The 21768-nt window shown below is 52.6% G+C and overlaps 1 protein-coding gene, 1 pseudogene and 1 gene segment (V, D, J or C); 1 reads left to right on the forward strand and 2 right to left on the reverse strand.

Moving 5' to 3' along the window:
* The window catches only part of LOC141934030 (feather keratin Cos1-1/Cos1-3/Cos2-1-like), a 37415-nt gene that overhangs the window by 9189 nt on the left and 6458 nt on the right, over window positions 1–21768 (forward strand). The gene's annotated exons all lie outside the window — the stretch shown is intronic.
* On the reverse strand, window positions 8531–9380 carry LOC141934029 (feather keratin Cos1-2-like; annotated as a pseudogene).
* LOC141933958 (T cell receptor alpha variable 4-like) lies at window positions 19165–20646 on the reverse strand. The segment is given in 3 exon segments: window positions 19165–19286; window positions 19789–20145; window positions 20595–20646. Coding segments are annotated over 3 exon segments (531 nt in total).

Genomic DNA, 21768 nt, shown 5'->3' on the forward strand with positions numbered 1-21768 from the left:
CTGTGCAAGGGGTTGTGCATGGGTTGTTTAGGGGAAGCAGCAGAGACACAGAAATGGAAGGACCAAGGCAGTTTGGCCTGGAGCAGGCATGGGAGGAGAGCTGGAAACAGGGACAAGAGGGGCTGATCCCATGTGACCATGGGGCTGATCCATGTGTTGGCCTGGACATACTTGTTGTTCTGCTTTGTTTGTCTCCCTGCCAGTAGTTCCCTGGAAACAGAGTTCCAAAGTCCAGCTGGAACATGCAGCAGGGTTGATCCTTCACTCTGTGCCTCGGAAGCCTCTGACCATGGGCTTTGAAGAGCTCTCTTGGCTACTTGAGTCACACAGGGTTCCCTGGGGACTGCCTGGAGTCTCTTTCCAGAGGCGTCCTTCCAGGTCTTACTAAGCTCAGACCTTCAGCCCTTTAGGGCAAAAGGAAATGACCATCAGGGTGAGCTAAGGAGGAAAGGAAAGAGATGGACCAGACGTGGCACATCCTCATACATAGGAACCCATAGCATCAAACTGAGAATGGCTGGAACTTCTTCCTGGGAATGACACTTCAAACAGCCCCACCAGAGTGATCCAGACTGACATCACTTGCCTGCTCTGGAAACATCCAACAATTCAGTTGAGTCTTCTGCCAGCACTGCTGCATTCCTGCCCTAGAAATCCTGGGGCCTTTCATCCCAGTGCTCAGAACAAGCCTTCACTGGGGAATGGGCATGGCACAAACCTGGAAATGAAAAGGAGCAGTGCAGGAAATGAAAGCACAGCCCATATCATTAGCTGCGATGGTTTGCATTCAAGGTGAGCTTGTCAGAAAATTGTTACCTCTGCAAAGGTGCCTCTGGTCCTGCGGCAGCGAAGGGCAGGTATAAAAGGCAGCCCAAGTCCCTGCTCTCTCATGCACTTCTCTTGGCTCCTTCTGCTTGGGAACCAGGTGAGACTGAAGCCCCTTCTCCTGCTCTTCCAAAGGGAGATCTGCACTTGATAAACATCCCAGCTGATATTGCTCTGTCCTGTCCTGGGGTTTGGATCTTCTTGTCATAACAGAGGGAAGTAGGGACCAGGCCTCCTTAGAGAGAAGGTGGGATGTGGCTGAGGGGGTTTTGGTTTATGAATTAGGAGAGAGCCTCCATGGACCATGCTGCGCTTCATAGGGTGATGAAGACCATGTGGCCCTTGGCTCTACTTCCCCACTCAGTGGCAGCCTTGGCTCCTTTGTGACAGGGTAACCAGGCAGCTCCTCACCCAAGCTTATGTTTTGATTCTTCCCAGGTGCACCTCCACCCTCAGAGACATGTCCTGCTATGACCAGTGCCTGCCATGCCGGCCCTGTGGCCCCACCCCACTGGCCAACAGCTGCAATGAGCCCTGTGTCAGGCAGTGCCAGAGCTCCACCGTTGCCATCCAGCCCTCCCCCGTGGTGGTGACCCTGCCCGGACCCATCCTCAGCTCCTTCCCACAGAACACCGTTGTGGGCTCCTCCACCTCCGCTGCCGTTGGCAGCATCCTCAGCTGTGACGGAGTGCCCATCAACTCTGGGGGCTTTGACCTCTCCTGCATTACCAGCCGCTACTGTGGCAGAAGGTGCCCCCCCTGCTAAAGGTGCTGGCAAATCCCAGGGGAGACACCTTGACATGCAGGCCACAGGATCGCTCTTTCTGATGTTGTTTTCAGGATAGCTGAAGGGTTTTGACTTCCTCTCCCTTTGCTTTGCTTCAGTTCCTGTTGGCAGCAACATGTCTCCAAGGCCAGCCTGGTGGGGACCATCTATCTCCTCTCCCTCTACGGGACAGGCAGATGGACATCATGCAGGAACTTCTCTACAGCCAAGAACCATAGACTCTTGGCTGCCCCCAGGGTTCCCTGCACTGTTGTCCTCTACTTGGTGTGACTTTGTTTCCCTCTTTTGACTCATTAAAGTTCTGCTACATTCAAGCCTGGCCTCCATGTGGTCTTTCCCTTTCTGGACACTTTCCAGGCTGCCAAAGGAGAAGGGTGTTGCTCTGCGGTTGAAGGGGGTGAGGGCACAAGGACACCCTTCTCCATTCACAGTGAATGGGAGGCTGGGACACCCTGCAGTGGCTCCTCTTTTGGGCACCATTCCTTGGAGCTGAGGAAGACACCCCTGGCTGCTCTGCTGCCACTGACCATCAGGCCTTACCTTGCTGTGTCTGTGCCCACAAATGCCCAGAAAGGCAGGAGACCCTGAGGGCTCAGCAGCCCCAAGACCTCTTGAGGAAGAGCGTTCCTCTTGGTATGGTTCAAGCTGCAGTGGGATGGCAGGGGATGGTCTGGGGGTCCAGGAGATGGTTTACTTTGCAGAATGTCAGGAGTAGTAATGCCGGGAACAGCCCTTGAGATGCCCATAACTGCTACTCCACATTCCTCCCCTTCCAACACCCAAATTAGGGGCCGTGGCCAGCACGCACGGACAGGAAATAATCACCCATGTTGCCGAGTGCATTGAGTCTGGATATTGGAGCTATGCATGGGGGAGCTGAGGCCACAGAAACTGAAACACTGCAATGTTGTATTTCTGAGGTTGATCAAATTCCTCTCATGCTGAGCTTGTAGGGGAATGTGAAAATTAACAAGGATGAGGGTACTGGGTGCAGGAGAGTATAGATCTCTTGACCGTTTCTTTGCTCCCCCCAGACAAATTGTGCCCAGGAATTGGCTGACATTCTGTGGGAATGAGGATTTTTTCACATGTTAACCTCATCCTTCTCTTGGCAGCCACTAGAGTCTCAGGTCCTATTTCCTGCCATGAAAATGCATATACTTGGCGAAAGTGTACAAGGAGAAGGATGGAACTACCCCTCCCAATGTCTTCCACTGAGAGGGAATGAAGTCTAAGGAAGCATATCTGGGAACGACTGAAGGCCAAAAGCTTCAGTCTCTCTTACCCAGTGACTTCCTTCCAAAGATGCTGGAGGGCTTCCTCAGACCAGGGGACATACCCCTCTCATTCCACAGCTGCATGGCCCAGCTGTCCTCCTCCCAGCTCCTGGGCAGGGACCAATGTTTCCTCCACCTTCTCATGGCCTATGGCCACTGCTTGGTTACCTGCACCCCACTGTGCCATGGGGCCATCACACATCAGGATGTGTGTGCCCGGCAGGTGGCAGGGACATGGCTGGCTGGTTCCCTGCCTCCTGCTCTGCACACAATACTCACCTCCCACTTGGTTTACTGTGGGCCCAGGCACATCCACCACTTCTCTGGTGTTCCACCAGCCTTCCTGGACACAGCTTGTGCTGGCCCATCTGACAACAAGGCTGGGATCACATTCCGTATTGGTGATGTGACCCTAAGCTGCTTCCTCTTCATCCTCACTTCTTACAGGTGCAGAGCGAGAACCATCCTGCGGCTCTGCTATGCACAAGCCAGGCACTGGCCTGTCTTAATCTTTGCTTCCCATTTCAGTGCTGTGGCCTGTTTCTATGGCCTGTGTGTCTTCACCTCCATGGGAACTGACCTCAAAAGGCTCACTAGACAGAGCAGTGGCTGTTCTTTACATCGCTCTTACTCCCCTGATGAACTCCTTGATTTACACCCCAAGAAGCAAACATGTGAAAGCTGCTCATAGTTGTTCACATCCAGTAAACAACTGGCAGGGTTGTAGTGTTTGACTGTAGAAATGATGAATAGAGCTGTTTCCTTTGAAGAAAATGCTGTAAAGCTAGACTGACAAAATCGAGTAACCTTTTCTGTGGATGGGATCAGTAGAGTGTCCTGTGCCCTGGAGTAGGGACAACAATAATTCCCGGTGCTGTGGGAGTGACCAAGCACTGGCATAGGTATTCCAGGGACTCTGCTGACTCTTCCTGATTAGAGAGAGAGAGAAAAAAACTTCAACACAGTTCTGGGCAACTGGCTTGAGGTGGCCCTACTTGAGCAGTGGAGTCGGACCTGATGACATCCAGAGGTCCCTTCCAACCTCAACTGTTCTGTGATTCTCTCATTCTGGGAGAGCAGCTGATGTAGAGCAGCTCAGGGTTCCCAGCATTTCAAGGGATGTAAGGTTATCTATACTATCCTTTCTTTCTCTCTACCCTTAGTGGTATTAAGTGGTATTTTAAGCCATGATTTGAAAAAGCTGAGTGACCATCTTGATCAGTCAGTATCATTTCTGGTGCCCCAACCTCAGTGTCTGAAGTCTGAGGAGAGTCTGGCTTGTCCCAGGGACACCACGCTCTGCTGCTATGTGAATACAGCACCGAGGCACCATTTTCTTTACAGAGCAGGGACCGGTGCCCCAGCCCCACATCTCCCTTCAGGAGATCACTAAGCACAGCTGGGAGCATCTAAGGCTCTAAGAATTTTCTCACTTGTAATGTGGGGATTTTTTGTGGCTGCAGCAATATGGATGTTCTCTGGCTTTTACATTATCCTCCACACACAGATCTGGGACATGGAGAGGCTCAGTGTCTGCAAAGGTCATGACAGCTTGGTCTCTGCTGTGGCTTGTCTCTTTCTGAAAGTGAGAAAACAGCTGACTGAAACACTGCCAAATACTTGAGCTCACTAAAGTTTATGGCAGTGGCCAATGACTGATTCGATGCCTTAACTGTGGGGTCTGAAGGACATGTCTAGAGTCATCTAGAGGGGTTGAGAGCTCGTGTTGGGAGTCCTGGTTCTCAGTGGTGTGTGTGCCTGATCGTGCTCACGGATGTGTTCATCTGCCCGTGCTCATGTGTGCATTTGCACATACATGTGTGTGACCATGGCAATACACATGCAAACATGGCTGTACACAAATGTTCTTTCTTTGTGTGTGTTTGGGCAAGTGTGTCCCCGACTGTGCATGTGTTTTAGCACAGACATGTGCCTTCATGCAGGAGAGCATAAATGTGTGTGATTGGTTGGAATATATGTAATTGCGTGGGCACAGGTGATGTAGATGCATGCTTTTATGTGTGTACATCTGTGTAGAGGAGCATGCATGTATATCTGTATGCAAATGCATGCATGTAGCAACACACATGTGTAAGCATGTGTTTGATTATCTGTGCATGCATGTTGGCATGCGGGGTGGCTGTGCATGTTGGTATGGACATGGGCTCCTTTGGAAATATGTGTGCACACCCCTCTTTCTAAGGGGACATGTATGAGTTTCTCTGTGGGTGTGTGTAAGCTCACGTGTGTGGTTGTGCCCGGGTGTATGAATTTGTGTGTGCACTGTAGGGGAAATTCAAATTGTAACTGCTCAGCAGTGGTGATCTGTGACCAAGGAATGATCTGGCATGGAGGGCAAGAAGGCCCAAATGCAGAAGGAGTGAAAGTGGCTGGCAGCAGGGATGCCAGAGACAGAAGGACTCCCTGCAAGGGAGTGCAGTTTCCCTTGGTGAGGACAGAAGAAACAGCTGGAATGTGAATGCTCAGTGGCCACCTTTGGGCAGCAGAGATGGTGCTGGAGGACAGACCCAATGTCAGGCTGAGGTGCCTCTTGCCAGTGCTCTCAGGATTTGTTCTGGTGGCAGTGCACATAAGGAATTGGCTCCTGATGCATCTTTGCAGACGCCTTGTGGAACTGTTTGTGGTGGTAGCACTCTGTCCAATACACTGAGCATCTGGTGTGGGACACACTGCAGTGAGTTCTCTTTCAGGCACTGCCTCTTGAAAGTGAGGAAGAGTGAAGGGAGGAACTGTGGGTGTGTGGGAGGCCTCGGGGAGGTCAGCAGTGCCACAATCTCTTGGGGAAGAGTGCTCCTCTTGATTTGGCTAGAGCTGAGCTGAGCAAGGAGACTCAGAGAATGACATTCACAAGGCTGGCAGGAATTGAGAGTGGGTAAATAGCCCTGGAGATGGCCCACAGGCACTTATCTACCTGCTTGTCCCCTCCAGCATCCCATCTAGGAGCCACGGTCAGCATGCCTGGGCATGGGCAGCAGGGACTTCTTCCCCGTGCAGCCCTATCACCATTCAGCACAGCATTTGGCATGGCCACCTGTTGCCAACATATGTAGGGCTGAGATGTTCACAAGTTAGTACTGCTATCAGCTACAGCAGGTCACATGTTGGAGTCCCCTGTCCCTGTGAACCCACAGTTCTTCTCTGGAGGACAGCATTTGTCAGGATTCCTGTTCATATGATATGCTCCTGGTCCAAGAGGTTATTTCTGAGCAGAGATGCAGCAAGGCAAGGACTGATGGCCATTGGCAGTGGAGTTACTAGGGATGTCTTCCTCAGTGGATGAAAAGCTGGACATGAGACAGTAATGTGTGCTTGCAGCCCAGAAAGTCAACCGTTTCCTAGGCCGCATCGTAAGAGTGGCTAGCAGAGAGAGGGAGGTGATTCTGCCCATCTACTCTGCACTGGTGAGACTGCACCTGGAGTACCAGATCCAGCTCTGGAGTCCTCAGCACAGGAAAGACATAGTCGTGTTGGAACAGGTCCAGAGGAGGGACACAAAAATGATCAGAGGGATGGAACACCTCTCCTATGAAGAAAGGCTGAGAGCGTTGGCATTGTTCATCCTGGAGAAAAGAAGACTCCAGGGACACCTTACTGCAGCCTTTCAGTGCTTAAAGGAGGGCTATAAGAAAGGTGGGGACAAACTTTTTAGCTGGACCTATTGCAATAGGACAAGGGCTAATGGTTTTAAACTAAAAGAGAGTAGACTTAGACTAGATATAAGGAAGAAATTTTTTACAATGAGGGTGGTGAAACACTGGAACAGGTTGCCCAGAGAGCTGTTAGATGCCCCAAACCTGGAAACATTCAAGGTCAGGTTAGACGAGGCTCTGAGCAGCCTGATCTGGTTGAAGGTGTCCCTGCCTATTGCAGGGGGTTTGAACTAGATGACCTTTCGTGTTGGGTTTGTGTGTGTGTGGCAGAGGGATTTGGTAGTGGGGGAGGGTGCTACAGTAGTGGGGGAGGGGGCTACAGAGGTGGTCCCCATGAGAAGTTTCTTGAAGCTCCCCTGTCTCCAGGTTGGACCCCCCTCTGTCCAAGGCCAAGCCAATTAGAGACAGTGACTGCGCCTCTGTGATAACATAATTAAGAAGGGGAACCTAAGAGGAGGAGTGGGAGTTGTGAGGAGGAGTTGCGAGGAGGACACCTCTGCAAACACAGGGGTCAGTGTGGTCAGAAAGGAGGAGGAGGAGGGGGAAAGGTGTATGAGAACTGAGACTCCCCTGGAGCCTGTGGTGAGAGGGCAGGCTGTCCCCCTGCACCCATGGATGTCCACAGTGCAGCAGACACACACCTGCAGCCCGAGGAGGACCCCACGCAGGAGCAGGTGGCTGCGCTCAAAGAAGACTGGGACTCTGAGGGAAGCCCACGCTGGAGCAATTCATCACTGGGAGGTCTACAACGCATGGAAGGGACCCATGCTGGAGCAGTTTGGGAAGAGCTGCAGCCCGTGGGAAGGATTCATGTTGGAGAAAGTTCTTGGAGGACTGTCTCCTATGAGAGGGACCCCATGCTGGAGCAGGGGAAGAGTGTGAGGAGTCCTGCCCCTGAGGAAGAAGAAGCGGCAGAAACAACACATGACAGACCGACTGTAACCCCACATCCTCTGCCCCCTGCACCACTGCAGGGAAGAAGGTAGAGAATCAGGAGCAAAGTTGAAAAGAGGAAGAAGGGAGGGGTGGGGGAAAAATGTTTTTAAGGTCTGGTTATACTTGTCACTGTCCTACTCTGTTTGTTAAATTAAGTGGTGGTGGTGCTTGAATTAAATTGATGCTCTTTTTCTTCCCCTATCAAGTCTGTCTTTTGTCTATGACCATATTGGGTAAGTCATCCCTCTCTGTCCTTGTCTCTATTCCCAAGCCCTTTGTTGTATTTTCTTCTCCCCATCCCTGAGGGGTAAGAAATGAGCAAGTGGCTGTCTGGTGCTCAGTTTCCTCTGGGCTCAAACCACAACATGTTTAAAGTTCCCTTCCAAACCAAACTATTCTATGATTTGATGATTAATTACATTCAAGAGGCAGTGCCTGAGAAAGAACTCACTGCAATGTGTCCCACTCTCCAATGCCTCTAGGAGTGATGAAGGGTCCCCCTGTGTCCCCACCTAATTCCATTCCAAAGCAATGGTTATCTTCATCAGCAGTCAGTATGTGGATGGAAGACCACCTAAGGGACACAGGCAGGGTTACAGCAAGTTTTTAATGAGTCTAAAAAGGGAAATGAGGTCACTACAAGTGGAGGTCCCAGTGCAGGAAGGAGCAGGAGCAGTCAACAATCTGTTCCCTTTTTCTTCTGGCAGAGTTCCCACAGGGCATCTGTTGACCTGCCTGGTAAAGGGAGACAGGCTGGCAGGTCCCTCCAGGCTTGTTTCTGGAATCCTCACAGCAGGCTTTGAGGGCGACACAAGACAACAGAGAAAAGAGAGAAAAAGGGTAAGTGGAAGACAGGAAAGCCAGACATTGGCCACGTTTTCAGAGAGCCCAGGTTGGTCCCTTCAGGTCTGTCCTTGCAGGGCAAGCCAGAGATGGTCAGCTGCTCTTAAAACAATGGCATGAAGTTTAATCCTCTGTGCAGTATTATTCTGTCAGTTCCTGGGAAGCCTTATTCCAGGCTGTTACAAGCACCTTTAGCAGGGGGGGCACCTTCTGCCACAGTAGCGGCTGGTAATGCAGGAGAGGTCAAAGCCCCCAGAGTTGATGGGCACTCCGTCACAGCTGAGGATGCTGCCAACAGCAGCGGAGGTAGAGGAGCCCACAACGGTGTTCTGTGGGAAGGAGCTGAGGATGGGTCCGGGCAGGGTCACCACCACGGGGGAGGGCTGGATGGCAACGGTGGAGCTCTGGCACTGCCTGACACAGGGCTCATTGCAGCTGTTGGCCAGAGGGGTCGGGCCGCAGGGCCGGCAGCAGGGCTCACAGGGCTGGCACGGGTCGCAGCAGGACATGTCTTGGGACCCAAGGTGCACCTGGGAGACAGGTCAGGGAGGAAGGAAAACATGGAGATACATGAGGAGCAGCTTGTCACTGCAGTATGAGGAAGCCAAAAACATGCTCTGTCGGGAGGTGGAGGCTGTGCAAAAATGTATGAGGGCTTTTTGGTCTTGTCCTGAAGGGTGCAAAAAGAGCCACCAGCTCCTATGTGGCTACTGTCTACCCCTGAGTCCAGATGTCTCCTCAGCACAGTCTTAGCTTCCCTCCATGCCTAACCTCCCCACTTCCCTCTCCCATGACAAACAGCCCCATGATCTGGCATAGAACAAAGCCGGCCTCAGCTAAGAGATCCATTGAGGTGAGATGTCCTTTGCGAGAAAGCAGAGAAGGAGAAGGGACCTCAGACTCACCTGGTTCTCAAGGAGAAGGAGGCAAGAGAAGTGGATGAGAGAGCGAGGAGCTGGGCTGGCTTTTATCCTGGACCTTTACTGCCCCAGGCTGACAGAGGCATCCCTTGTAGAGGTGGTTATTATCTGACAAGCTCATCCTGAATGCAAAACATCCCACCTAATGCTATGGGCTGTGTTTTGCCTTCCAGAATTGTTGTCTTTTCATTTCCTGCTTGATGCCAGGTACATTCCCCAGTGAAGGCACCATTTGTGTGACATCATGAGAGGCCCAAACATTTCTGGAGCAAAACACATCAGTGTGGGCAGAGGAATCGCCTTGCATTCTGGAGGAGTCCAGTTAAGGCAAGTTTTATCAGTCTGGGTCACTCCTTTAGGGGTCTTTGTAGCCCTGTTGCCAAGAAGTGGCTTGGCTCCTGGGTTTGAACATATCCCACCTAACAGTGCTCCCAGGGAAATTCTGCTCACTGGTTTTGCCTGCTCCTGTTCTACACCAGGGAGGGGGTATGGGGGAAGATGTTGTGCAGGGTCTTTTTTAGATCTCAGAAAGAAAAGTTGGACAGCAAATGACATAATAAAATGCCTGTTTTAATAGGATAGGATAAAAAGAGGAATATAGATAGAGAGTAAACCTTACATCCCTTCCGATGCTGGGAACTCTGCATTTGTGCAGCATCAGATGGACCCAGGCAGATTTTTCCAAGGCACACTGCACAGATCCTGTCCAAGGAGAGCTTCTGCTTCCCTCCCATGCCATGGTGCCTTTTATTTTCTGTTTCAAAAAACCCAAAAAGTACATCTTCTCGAACACTGGAAGGTTATTTCTGTCATCACACCCACCAACGTGCAGCAGGCACTCCAGCAGATTCCCTTGCAGCAGCTACTCATGCTATTACACAGGTCTCTCAAGCCTTTAGTGCAAGGCCCAACAGAGCAGACACGTCTTGCCCAAGATCACTGACTCCTTGAATACAGTATTTTCTTCAAAGCTCCCCTCTGTGCAGTCCCCCAGACAACAACATTAGCACATTTAGGTCCTTGTCCTTCCCCAGAATGCTCCCCAGAATCCCTGCTGGGGTTATCCCCAGGGTGTCCCCGGTTGAGTGCAAAGTTGGTCATGCTTATGCACGTGTTCTCTGGTCTGCAACTGTCTGCATGCTGGATTTGTGCAAGTGTTTTTGGCTGCAGAATTTTGCATGATTCCATGACAGTGCACATGAGCATGTGTGTGCTTGTGTGTGCCTCATTACAAGGGAATGTGCTGCTCACAGCAGGGGCACTCTCCACTTCTCTGTCCATAAGCTCCACAAAGCAGCTAATCCGGGCATGTTAAGGATGAAAAAGTCATCAGGAGTAGCCAGTATGGCTTCACTAAGGGGAAGTCATGCCTCATCAACCTGATCAGCTTCTGCAATGAAGTGACTGGTTTGGGAGATGAGGGGAGAGCAGTGGATCTTGTCTAGCTTGACTTTAGTAAGGCCTTTGATGGTGTTGCCCGTAAGATCCTCATAAAGAAACTATTGATATAAGTGCTAGATGAACAGACAGTAAGTTGGATTGAAAACTGTCTGAATGGCCAGGCCCAGAGGGTGGTGATCAGCGGTGTAAAGCTGAGATGGAGGCCAGTGACTAGTGGTGTACTCCATGGATCGATACCGGGTCCTGTTTAATATCGTGGACACATATTATCATGCACTTCCTGAACAACAGGAGTCTCCAGGGGCTTTTCCACCTCTGTCTTGTTTCTTCTGGAAAAGCAGGAGTTATTTTCCCCCTTTTCTGATTGCTTTGTTTCTTGTGGGAGAAGTACTTTTGATGAGTGCCCATACATCCCTTAGCTTTCTTATAGGCCACCAAACCTGGTTTCTGGAGAATGTCCCTCATTTCAGCAACCAAAGAGTGGACAATATCAGCCCTCATGTCTTCCCTGGGTAATGGCAGCACCTGTAGCTGCTTGAGCTAATTTGCAGGGACCAGATAAGTTTTTTCCACATAGTCCGTCCCTGCCTTACCAAACACCTCATGCTGAGCAAAGGATCGTGCTGCCATTCAGAGGGACCCCAACACACTGGAGAAATGGACTGACAGGAACCTCCTGCAGTTCAACAAGGGGAAGGGACAAGTCCTGCACCTGAGAAGGAAGAACCCCATGCATCAGCATGTGCTGGGAACCACTCAGCTGTAAAACAGCTTTGCAGAGAAAGACCTGGCTTGTCCTGCTGGACACCAAGTTGACAATGAACCAACAATGTGCCTTTGCCTCAAAGAAGGCACAGCTCTGTTCTGAGCTGCACTGGGAGGAGTGTTGCCAGAAGGCCAAGGAAGATGATTGTTCCACTCTATTCAGCACTAGTGAGACCGCTCCTGGAGTACCGGTTCCAGTTCTAGACTCCCCAGTACAAAGGAGCTACGGAAGCACTGGAGAGAATCCAATGAAGAAGCATGAAAGTGATGAATGAACTGGAATGCTTCTCTATGAGGAGAGGCTGAGAGAGCTGAGACTGCTCAGCACAGAGAAGAGAGGGTTTGGCAGGGATTTTATGAACATATATAAATACCTGAAGGCAGGGTGTGGTGGGTTGACCCTGCTGGATGCCAGGTGCCCACCAAAGCCACTCTATCACTCCCCCTCCTCAGCTGGACAGCAGAGAGAAAATATAATGAAAGGCTTGTGGGTTGAGATAAGGACATGGAGAGATCACTGACCAATTACTGTCACAGGCAAAACAGACCCACTTGGGGAAATTAGTTTAATTTCTTACCAATCAAATCAGAGTTGGATGATGAGAAATAAAACCAAAACATCTTCCCCCCACCCCTCCCTTCTTCCTGGGCTCAACTTCACTCCCCTGATGAGCAGTGCAGGCACATGGGGAATGGGGGCTGCTGTCAGTTCATCACACATTGTCTCTCCCACTCTTTCCTCCTCACTCTCTTCCCCTGTTCCAGCATGGGGTCCCACACACAGGAGACAGTCCTTCTCCAATGTGAGCACTTCCCATGGGCTGCAGTTCTTCATAAACTGCTCCAGCGTGTATCCTTTCCACAGGGTGCAGTCCTTCAGGAACAGACTGCTCCAGCATGGGTCCCCCATGGGGTGACAAGCCCTGACAGCAAACCTGCTTCAATATGGGCTCCTCTTTACAGGGTCACAGGTCCTGCCAAGGGCCTGCTCCAGCGAGGGCTTCCCATGAGGTCCCAGCCTCCTTCGGGCGCATCCACCTGCTCCAGTTCAGGGTCTTCCACAGGTGCAGGTGAATACCTGCTCCACTGTTAATTGCCATGGGCTGCAGGGGGACACCCTGACTCACCATGGTCTTCACCACAGGAATCTCTGCTCTGGCACCTGCAGCACCTCCTCCCCCTCCTTCTTCACTGACCCTGGTGTCTGCAGAGTAGTTTCACTCATATTCTCACTTCTCTCCCCCAGATGCTGTTCCACAGCAGTTTTTTTCTCCCTTCTTAAATATGTTATCTCAGAGGTGCTACCCCCATCACTGATTGGCTCAGCCTTGGCCAGCCACAGGTCTGTCTTGGAGCCAGCTGACATTGGCTCTATCAGACATGGGGGAAAACTCTAGCAGCTACTCACAGAAGACACCCTAGTAACCCCCCAGTACCAAAACCTTGCCACGCAAACCCAATACAGATGGTGCAGAGAAAACAGAGCCAGGCTCTTCTCAGAGGTGCCTAGTGACAGGACCACAGATAGGCTGAAACACAGAAACTCTGTCTGAAACATCAGGAAACATTTTTTTACTGGTGAGGGTGACTGAGCACTGGCACATGTTGCACAGAGAGGTTGTGGATTCTCCCTTCTTGAAGATATTCAAAAGACATATGGACAGCTATGCGGAAGAGTATGAAACCCAGCAGTGCAGCCCACCTGCCTGGGAAGCTGACCAGAAGTGAACACTGGAGCAAGTTACAAAGGCGGGAGGGAGGGAGGGAGGGGGGAGGGGGGGGGGGCGGCGGAGGGAGGGAAAGAGAAAGACATGGCACATCCTTACCCAGGAAAGCCCCTGAGTGACCAGTCAAGGGTTATAGGGCTGAGAGCATCTGGGCCCCTTCCTGTCAATGCGGCCATAGGCAACCCCAGCAGGTTGGACTCATGGCAGACTGCTCCTCATATGTGCCTGTGCTCTGCTTCCTGCCTGCCCTCTCTTCCTGGCGCACCTCCACCCTCAGAGACATGTCCTGCTACGACCAGTGCCTGCCATGCCGGCCCTGTGGCCCCACCCCACTGGCCAACAGCTGCAATGAGCCCTGTGTCAGGCAGTGCCAGAGCTCCACCATTGCCATCCAGCCCTCCCCCATGGTGGTGACCCTGCCCGGACCCATCCTCAGCTCCTTCCCACAGAACACTGTTGTGGACTCCTCCACCTCCGCTGCCGTTGGCAGCATCCTCAGCTGTGACGGAGTGCCCATCAACTCTGGGGGCTTTGACCTCTCCTGCATTACCAGCCGCTACTGTGGCAGAAGGTGCCCCCCCTGCTAAAGTCACTGTTGACAACCAAGACAAGGATCCCAGGAACCCCAAAGCTGATGCTGGACTGAGGACAGAGCCATCGATTTCATGAAGGCAGACCATCCAATGCTGTCCTTCCAAAGGAGGGCAGCCAGCAATCTCTGAAAACATGGCCAAAGTCTAACTTTCTTGCCTTCCACTCTCCCCATGTCTTTCTTGTTTTCCTTTCTTCTGGGCTGTAAGATTATCAAAGTCAGCCTGGGGGACCTGCTGACCCACCTCCCTCTGTGGGACAGGCAGATGGATGCCCTGTGGGTGACGGACACAGACTTTTGGCAGCCACCAGTGATCTCCCACCACCAGCAGCCTCCTCTAGAAGTGATCTTGTTTCCCACTGCAGAGTCATTAAACCTTTCTGCATCACAGTTTCTGCCTCCACGTAATCCTTTCTTGGTGTCATTGACTTGAGTTGCTGAGGAAGAATGGAATTGCCTTGGGTGGTGGGGGATAAGGTGGGGACACAAGCGGACCTTTCATCATTCCCAGAGGAAGGGGAGGATGGGACACACGGCAGTGTCTCTTGGAGCTGAGGAAGACATCCCTGGCTCTTCCACAGCCAGCAGTGATCAGGCTCTGCCTTCTGGCATCTGCTCAGACACAGGCCTTTGACCTCAGAGCATGTCCTGCAGGTGGGGAGCCCAACCACTGCTATCCCTCAGTGAGAAGCCCAGTGCTGCTGGAGGCTCTGAGAGCTTAGATGGTCACAAGACTGTGAAGAAGGGAATTCCTCATGGTTTGGATAGCACTGTGTTGGGAAAAGTAACTCCGAAAATGGCCCCAAAAGATGCAGGAGTGGGGACAGACTGAGAAAAAGCATTTACAACAGCCCCAGACCTTCTCCTCATCTTCCCACCTCCCCCCAGAATGAGAGAGTGTGGCCTGCACCCAAGGGCAAGGATAACAAGGGCAGGTCACCTATACATCCTCTACCCCCAAACATTCCCTGCACAGCCCAGCAGTTACACAGATGTGGTGATCTATAAAGCCAGGAAGGTATTTCAACTTTGCCCAAGTCCATATTCATCTATCACTTCAGCAGCTTTCTCCCTGCACTCATTCTCCACCCTACTTTCTGCAAGCTACCAAATGCTGATCCATGTGTCTGAACAGTCTGATATTGCAGGCTCAAGGTTCAGCCACTTCCTAGATGCAAGGCAAGAAAGGGATTTTCCCTTCTTGGGCTAATTTGGCCAAGAAATAAATCACAGAAGCAATCATGTCTCCTGTCAAGAGCTGTTTTCTCCAACAACAGCCACTGCTGGATGCTGAGGCAAGCCTAGGAGCAAGAGAAGCAGGTAGGATACTTCTGCTGAGTATCCATTCCTGTGTCTCAAGTCCCTAGGCCTGAACTTGGCTGAAGAAGTTACACTTACACATGTCCTGACAGCTTTCCTCCCTGGCACACAGGCTGGGGAGCTACAGATGGTGGGAAAGATGACCTTGCCCTCTGCTTTACAGACAGGCTCCATCCACCTCTTCAGGTGTCCACATGGAGAATCCCTGGCTGCTTGTGTTGTCCTGGGCTCCAAGACACCACCACTGAGGCAAGCATGCAATCTGGCCAGTTGGAAGTCCATCCAAGGAATGCCTGGAGAAAGGACCCTTTCACAGGTCAAGACAGGGGCCTCTGCCATTGTATAAACCATGTTTCCTCTCTGCTTCTGAAGCCCAAGAATGTGGACTTTGAACAGTTGAGTGAGCTACAAGAGCCATACAGGCTTCCCTGCTGTTTTGCTGATCAGGGATATCAATTAAACTCAGACACCAGAGTGAAAAGAGTAGGTGTATTTTACTAGAGATAACTAAATAATATAACAGAATAATACAGAAAACATACAGTAAGAAAAGACAGAACAGTGCACTTAAATAGGAAAATCCAGGGTAATGCATCAAATCATTACTACTTGAGAGAAAGAGAGAATAGTGATTAAGAAAGATACATCACCACTTGCATACTTTACCATCATCCAGATCCGCAGTCGCTGGGGACCCCGGTTACAGCGAGGATTTGGAGAACCTTTCCCTGCAAGTGGGAAATCCTACGCGGTGCGTCCACCCGTAGGTCAGGCTTCCAAAGTCGCTGTGAGCGGGCCCAGCCTTATATACCTAAAAATCAGTAAGCCAGAATAGCTGGCACCTTTGTTTTAAGAGGAAATATCTGGTTTTCATCTCACGTTAGGTTCCCCTCAGAGCCTGGCCAGGGCTTAAGGAAGAAGCTAAGGGAGTTTCCCTGTTTATCTAGTTAATTTATGAGCAAGGTCACAAGGCCAGACACCTGTTTCTGTGGCCTTGTTATCTTGCTCACACATAAAGAAATATAAGGATACATTCAAGATAGACATGTTTTATGATGTTTAAGCTACATCTTCTATGCATATTTCACTAATGACTACATACAGAGTCAGCAGTTTCAGTTCAGGGCCTGTTGCTCAGGCTTCAGTATTCCCACCTTTTACATCAGAATAGTTGGTTTGCTATAACTTAATATAATACCTATTAGCACAATGGTTATCAGTTATAAAATGTACAGGATTCATCTATAGGTCAACTCTGGCTTGGGCTTATTGTCCAAGCCTTAGCACTTCACCTGGGGATCAGTTGAACAGAGGACTCTCCTCTCAGAGCCCGAAATGTATCTTTATAAAGGAGGTCCAAGCTTTCATCCTGTCTCTGGGATGTCACCTGCACACCAAAATGTTCTGCATTTGGTGTGGAGGGAAAGCCTCTACAGAGCTTCATGGTCGGAAAGTATGGAGAAAGCCTGAAGGTTTTGGTCACCTCTACAACATTTTCTTATGTCTGTGTTGACCTCAAAATCCTGACTCTGTGGGATGGTCTCCAAGCACTAGAAGAGACGCCCCAGGTGGAAATGATGGAGGAGCTTGGGAGAAGCCCGATGCTGATTCCGATGTCAAGGCTGGTGCTTAGCTGTTGCCAATGCTGATGTTAATGCTAGTGACAGGCAGTGGGGGAAGCACCCTGGGGTCCATGGTCAGGTGGGGCTGGGCAGGGCAAGGAGGCTGTAGGAGGCCTGGCCAAGGCTGTCATAGAATCATGGAAGCACTGAATCACAGAAGCATAGAATCATAAAATGGTTTAGTTTGGAAAGGACCTTGAAGGGTCAACTAGCACAATCCCCATGCCATGGGCACGGCCATCTCTCACCAGATCAACTTGCTCAAAGCCCTGTCCAACCTGACCTTGAAGAATTCCAATGATGGGGCATCCACAACTCTTTTGGATAACCTGTTCCAGTGTCGCACACACCTTATTGAAAAAAATTTCTTCCTTACGTTCAAGCTAAATCTACCCTCTTTCAGTTTAAAATCATTACCCTTTTCCTGTCACTAGAGGCCTTGTTAAAATATCTCTCCATCTTTCTTTCAAGTCCCCTTTAAGTAACATTTCTTTGTCTGTTGAAGAGTTGGTATTTATCTTAAGGCAACTTCATCAGGACAGCTTCCTCTCTGGTGTCCCAGCCTCAGCATTTGCAGCTGCAGGGCATCTGGCTCACCCCAGACACAGCCCTTTGCTGCCATGGGAGCATGTCAGGGCAGCACCTCTCCCTGTGCTCAACTGGAACTGGTCCCAGACCTCCACAGCCACCCTACGGTGATCACCAGGGATGGGCTGGATCTTGTCCGACTCTGGGATTGTTTTGACTTGTAAAGCGGGGAAGCCCTGCAGCTGCAGCAATAGGGATGGTCTCTAGATTTGACTTTGTCTCTCACGAGCAGACTTTGCCTGTAATGAGAACACAATCGATTGAACTGCTTCTGCTCAACCCACAAAAGCCCAAAAGCTCTCTGCTGTCATTAAATCCACCAGCGATGGCCGGTGTCTGATTTGCCTTCTGAGCACTGGGCTTCCAAGGACTTGCCTGGAGTTGTCAGGGGCACAGAGGCAGAGAGCTGCCTGGTGGAGTCCTGGTTCTCAGAGTGTGGGGAGAGGCTGTGCTTCCTCATGTGCATATGCACCTGCCTGTGCCTGAGGGGGCATTTGTGCCTGTGTGTTTGCCCTTGGGTGTGCATTTGCAAATGCACATGTGAGAGTGGGAGGACCCCAGCCACAGCAGCTGGATGTGCCCTGAAGGAAGCTGTGACCAGATGAGAGCCTGCACTGGACCAGGCTCCTGGCAGGGCCTGTGGCCCTGTGGAGAGAAGCCCACGCTGGAGCAGGATTTCTGGGAGAACCTGTGGCTCCACAGGGGACCCTCACTGGAGCAGTCTGTTCCTGAACGACTGCACCCTGTGGAAGCCACCCACACTGGAGCAGTTCATGAAGAACTGCAGCCCATGGGAGGACCTGTGTTGGAGAGGTCCCTGAAGGACTGTCTGCCATGGGGGGGACCCCACGCTGGAGGTGGGGAAGAGTGTGAGGAGGAAGGAGCAGCAGGGACAATGTGCTATGAACTGACCACACCCCCCATTCCCTGTTCCTCTGTGCTACTTGGGGGGAGGAAGAGGGGAAACTGGGAGTGAGGTTGAGCCTGAGAAGAAGGGCGGAGTGGGGGGAAGGTGGTTTTAGATTTGTTCCTATTGCTCATTATCCTATTATGATTTGATTGGCAACAAATTAAATTAATTTACCTAACTCGAGTCCATTTTGCCTGTGATGGTAATGGCTGAGTGATCTCCGTGTCCTTATCTCAACCCACGAGCATTTTGTTTTATTTTCCCCCCCATGTCAGCTTGGTGGGCACCTGACCACCAGCCAAGGTCAGGCCAACCCCAACAGGCCAGGATGGTGCTGGCCCAGGATCACAGTAGAAATGGCCAACAACCTCCTTGGTGCAGAAAGGCTGATGCAGGAGCAGAGTCACCTGGGGGGAGTTGAGCACAAAGCCCACTGCCCACGCTGCCAGCGCTGGCAGGAAGTAGACTTTCTTCATCATGATGGTGTTTTTCACCAAGCACTTTGCATATGGTGACATAATGATAGAAGGACGTGGCTGAGGGGATCAGGAATGTACCCAGGAAGAAGTGGGAAAATGAAAGCAGGAAACACAAATGCTAATTCTGGTGACAAGGAATGTCTTCAGCATCTACGGGACAATGGTGGTGGCACAGCAGTTCTCCAAGTAGGAAAGCCTGACAAGGAAGAAACACATCAGCAGACTCGAGGGCTGCTCACTCCCCACAGGGACAAGGATGGGGCTATTCCCACTAAGATGAAGAGGAAAATGGAGAAGACAAAGACAAGCAGGGCCAGGTGCCCCCTGGAGAGGTCACCCTGCTTGATTGTGTTGGTGTTTCCTTTGCGGCAACATACTGCCCTGTTTGGAAGAGCTACCCAGGCAAGAGGGAGGAACAAAAGGTGTGTTCAGGTCAATCCTTTGTCTCTGTTGGTGTGAGAGGAACAAAATCAACCACTTCTGCAAGGCAAGGTAACCAGTTTACCCCAGATGAAGTTCTGGCCCTGCCAGGGTGGAGAAGCAGGTGGTAGACCACAGTAAAGAGAACTTGGCAGAGCTCGGACGAACGTTTCTGGTTTGTTGGAATGAGCCGTTGCCATGTACTGTTGGCGGTACTAACAGCCTTGGGGGAGCCCTTGGTGCATGTGCCCGGGAAGGGCAAAAGCTCTGGGACTCTGTCCCCTGGGCGAGGCATTTCTGAGGCAGAGCTGGCCGGCCGTTACAGACAGGCCCGAGGATGCCCCGTTAGGCAGCAGAGTCTGAGCCCGTCGGGAGGCAGCAAGAGAGCCTGGGGGAAAGCCCGCCCTGCCCTGCCTGCCTTGCCCAGCCCGTCTGCCTGTCCCTGGGCAGCGCTGCCCAAGCGCGGCTCTTTGGTGGCCTCGGGAGCACAGACCCGCAGCGGCCGTCAATGAGAAGAGGTGCTGAGGCCAGGCCTTGACTGCTGGGGGGGCCTGGTGGTGCCGGTGTTGGTGGCGGGGCCGGGTGGGCGGGGGAAGCGGCCCGGGGCCCGGGGCCGGGCGGGGCCGGGCGGGGCGAGGTGGCCCCGGCGGGCGGAGCGGCAGCGCCCCCTGGCGGGCCCGCCCGGGACTGTCCCCCCGCCCCCACCGGCCCCGCCCGGCCCCGCCCGCTGCGGTTCGTGCCCGGCCGCAGCCCCGGCTCCTCTCCCCGTGTCTCCCAGCGCGCAGTAATACACCGCCGCGTCCCCGCGCCGGGGCCGGGCGAGCCACAGGGCGCTGGACCGGCGGTCTGCCGCCACCGACAGCCGCCCCGGCGGGGCCTGCAGCTCTCTGGAGCCCTGAAAAGAGCTCACGAGGAATGCGGGGCCTCGGCCCGGGAGCTGACGGTACCACTGGATGAGGTTCCCGGTCTGAATGTTGGGGTGGGAGCAGTTGATGGTGACGCCGCTGCCCTCGTTGGTCTCTGCCGACGGCTCCTGCTGCACTTGGGCTCTGCCCGCAGCCACTGCCGAGGAGAAAAGAAGAATCCCTTTGCTTCAGCTGAACATGTCGTGCAGCGGGAGAGGGGAGAAGAGGACACTTCACAGATGATGGGGGTGTGATCTGAGAACACAGGATGGAGAGACAGTTCCTCTGAGAGTGGTTCTTTGGGGACAGGAATGTATGAGGGATGTTTGGAAGGACAGTCCGAGTGAGGAAGAGGAGAAGGGACTGAGGAAAAGAGATTGGCTGGGATGGATGGATGGATGGATGGATGGATGGATGGATGGATGGATGCAGAAGTGGAGTAACAGAATAGAGAAGCAAGCTGGGAGGGAACGACCTCGTTGGGGACAGAAGGGAGGACAGAGAAGAGAATAAGGTTCAAGAGGAGCAGGAGGGTCACAGGCGAGCCCCGGCCCAGCCCCGGCCCCCGCAGCCCCTGGCCCAGCCGCCGCCGCCAGCCCCGCGCACCCAGGAGCACCGCGGCCAGCCCCGCCAGCCCTGCGCCCCGGCCCCGCCGCATCCCGCCGCTCCGCCGCCCGCGCCTCGCTGCCCCCCGCCAGCCCCGGCTCTCTGCTCCGGCCGCGGCGCCTCCTCTCCGCCGCCTCCGCTCCTCTCGGCCGCCGCCAGCTCCGCCCCGGGGCTGAGCCCTGCGCCGGCGCCGCTCGGGGGCTCGCCCGGGCTCAGAGTGCTCAGCGGCTCTGCACCGCCACCACTTGGGCTCCCGGCAATCCCACTCTCTCCCTCCTCCAGCAAGGGCTCCCCAGCAACAAGAAGCCTGCCCAGCGCCAGCTGCAGCCTGGGGCAGCAGCAGGGCCTTGGCCCAGCACATGCAGCAGCTTCCCAGAGCTGTCCCCGAGCTCAGCGCCTGCAAACAGCAGCCACTCACCTCCTGCCCATGGCACGGAGGAGGCTGAGAGCCTCCCTTCAGCTGCCCCTCTGCAGGCCGAGCACAATGCCTCCGAGCTGCTCTCTAGCAGAGGGGATGGGAGGCCAAGGGTGACCTGGGCGTGCAGGGTTCAGGGAGGGCAGGGGACAGGGGGAATCACACAGTCACAGTGTAGCTGAGCAGGGACCTGCAGAGGTTGTCTGGGTCAATCCCCACTTGGAATATTTCCCATTAGATCAGGCTGCTCCAGGATGGAGATTGCAGAATCTCCCAGGGAAATCCATTCCAGTTCTCATTCTTTCTTTTTGCCTCTTGCTTAACTAGAAATCTCCCTCTTCCAGAAGCCTCGACTCATGTCACAGAGGACCTCCACAGTCCAGTCTATCTTCTCTCTTTCCTTTGAACTCTTATTTCCTGGACCCGCTGGGAACAATTTGGCTGACAGAGATCAGTGTCTGCCTGTTCCCTGTGGTTGGGTGTCATCCCCAAACTTGCAGAAAATTCTCACCTTCCCACTACTTGTGGTGTTCGTGAAAGCATTGGAGTATTGATCTTCCTGCTGATCCCTGAGAAAGCCCAACAGTAAGTGGCTGCTAGCTGGGCTTTGCACCACTCATCACAACTGTTTGAGCCTGGTAGTCCAGCCAATATCCCACCCACATTATCATCCTCTCACTGAACACATTTCTCACAAATTTCATCATAAAGGCAGTGCGAGAGAGGCTGTCACATTCTTGCTAAACTCTAGGTACACAC

This window comes from Strix aluco, chromosome 24, assembly GCF_031877795.1.
Source record: "Strix aluco isolate bStrAlu1 chromosome 24, bStrAlu1.hap1, whole genome shotgun sequence".
Lineage (NCBI taxonomy): Eukaryota > Metazoa > Chordata > Aves > Strigiformes > Strigidae > Strix > Strix aluco.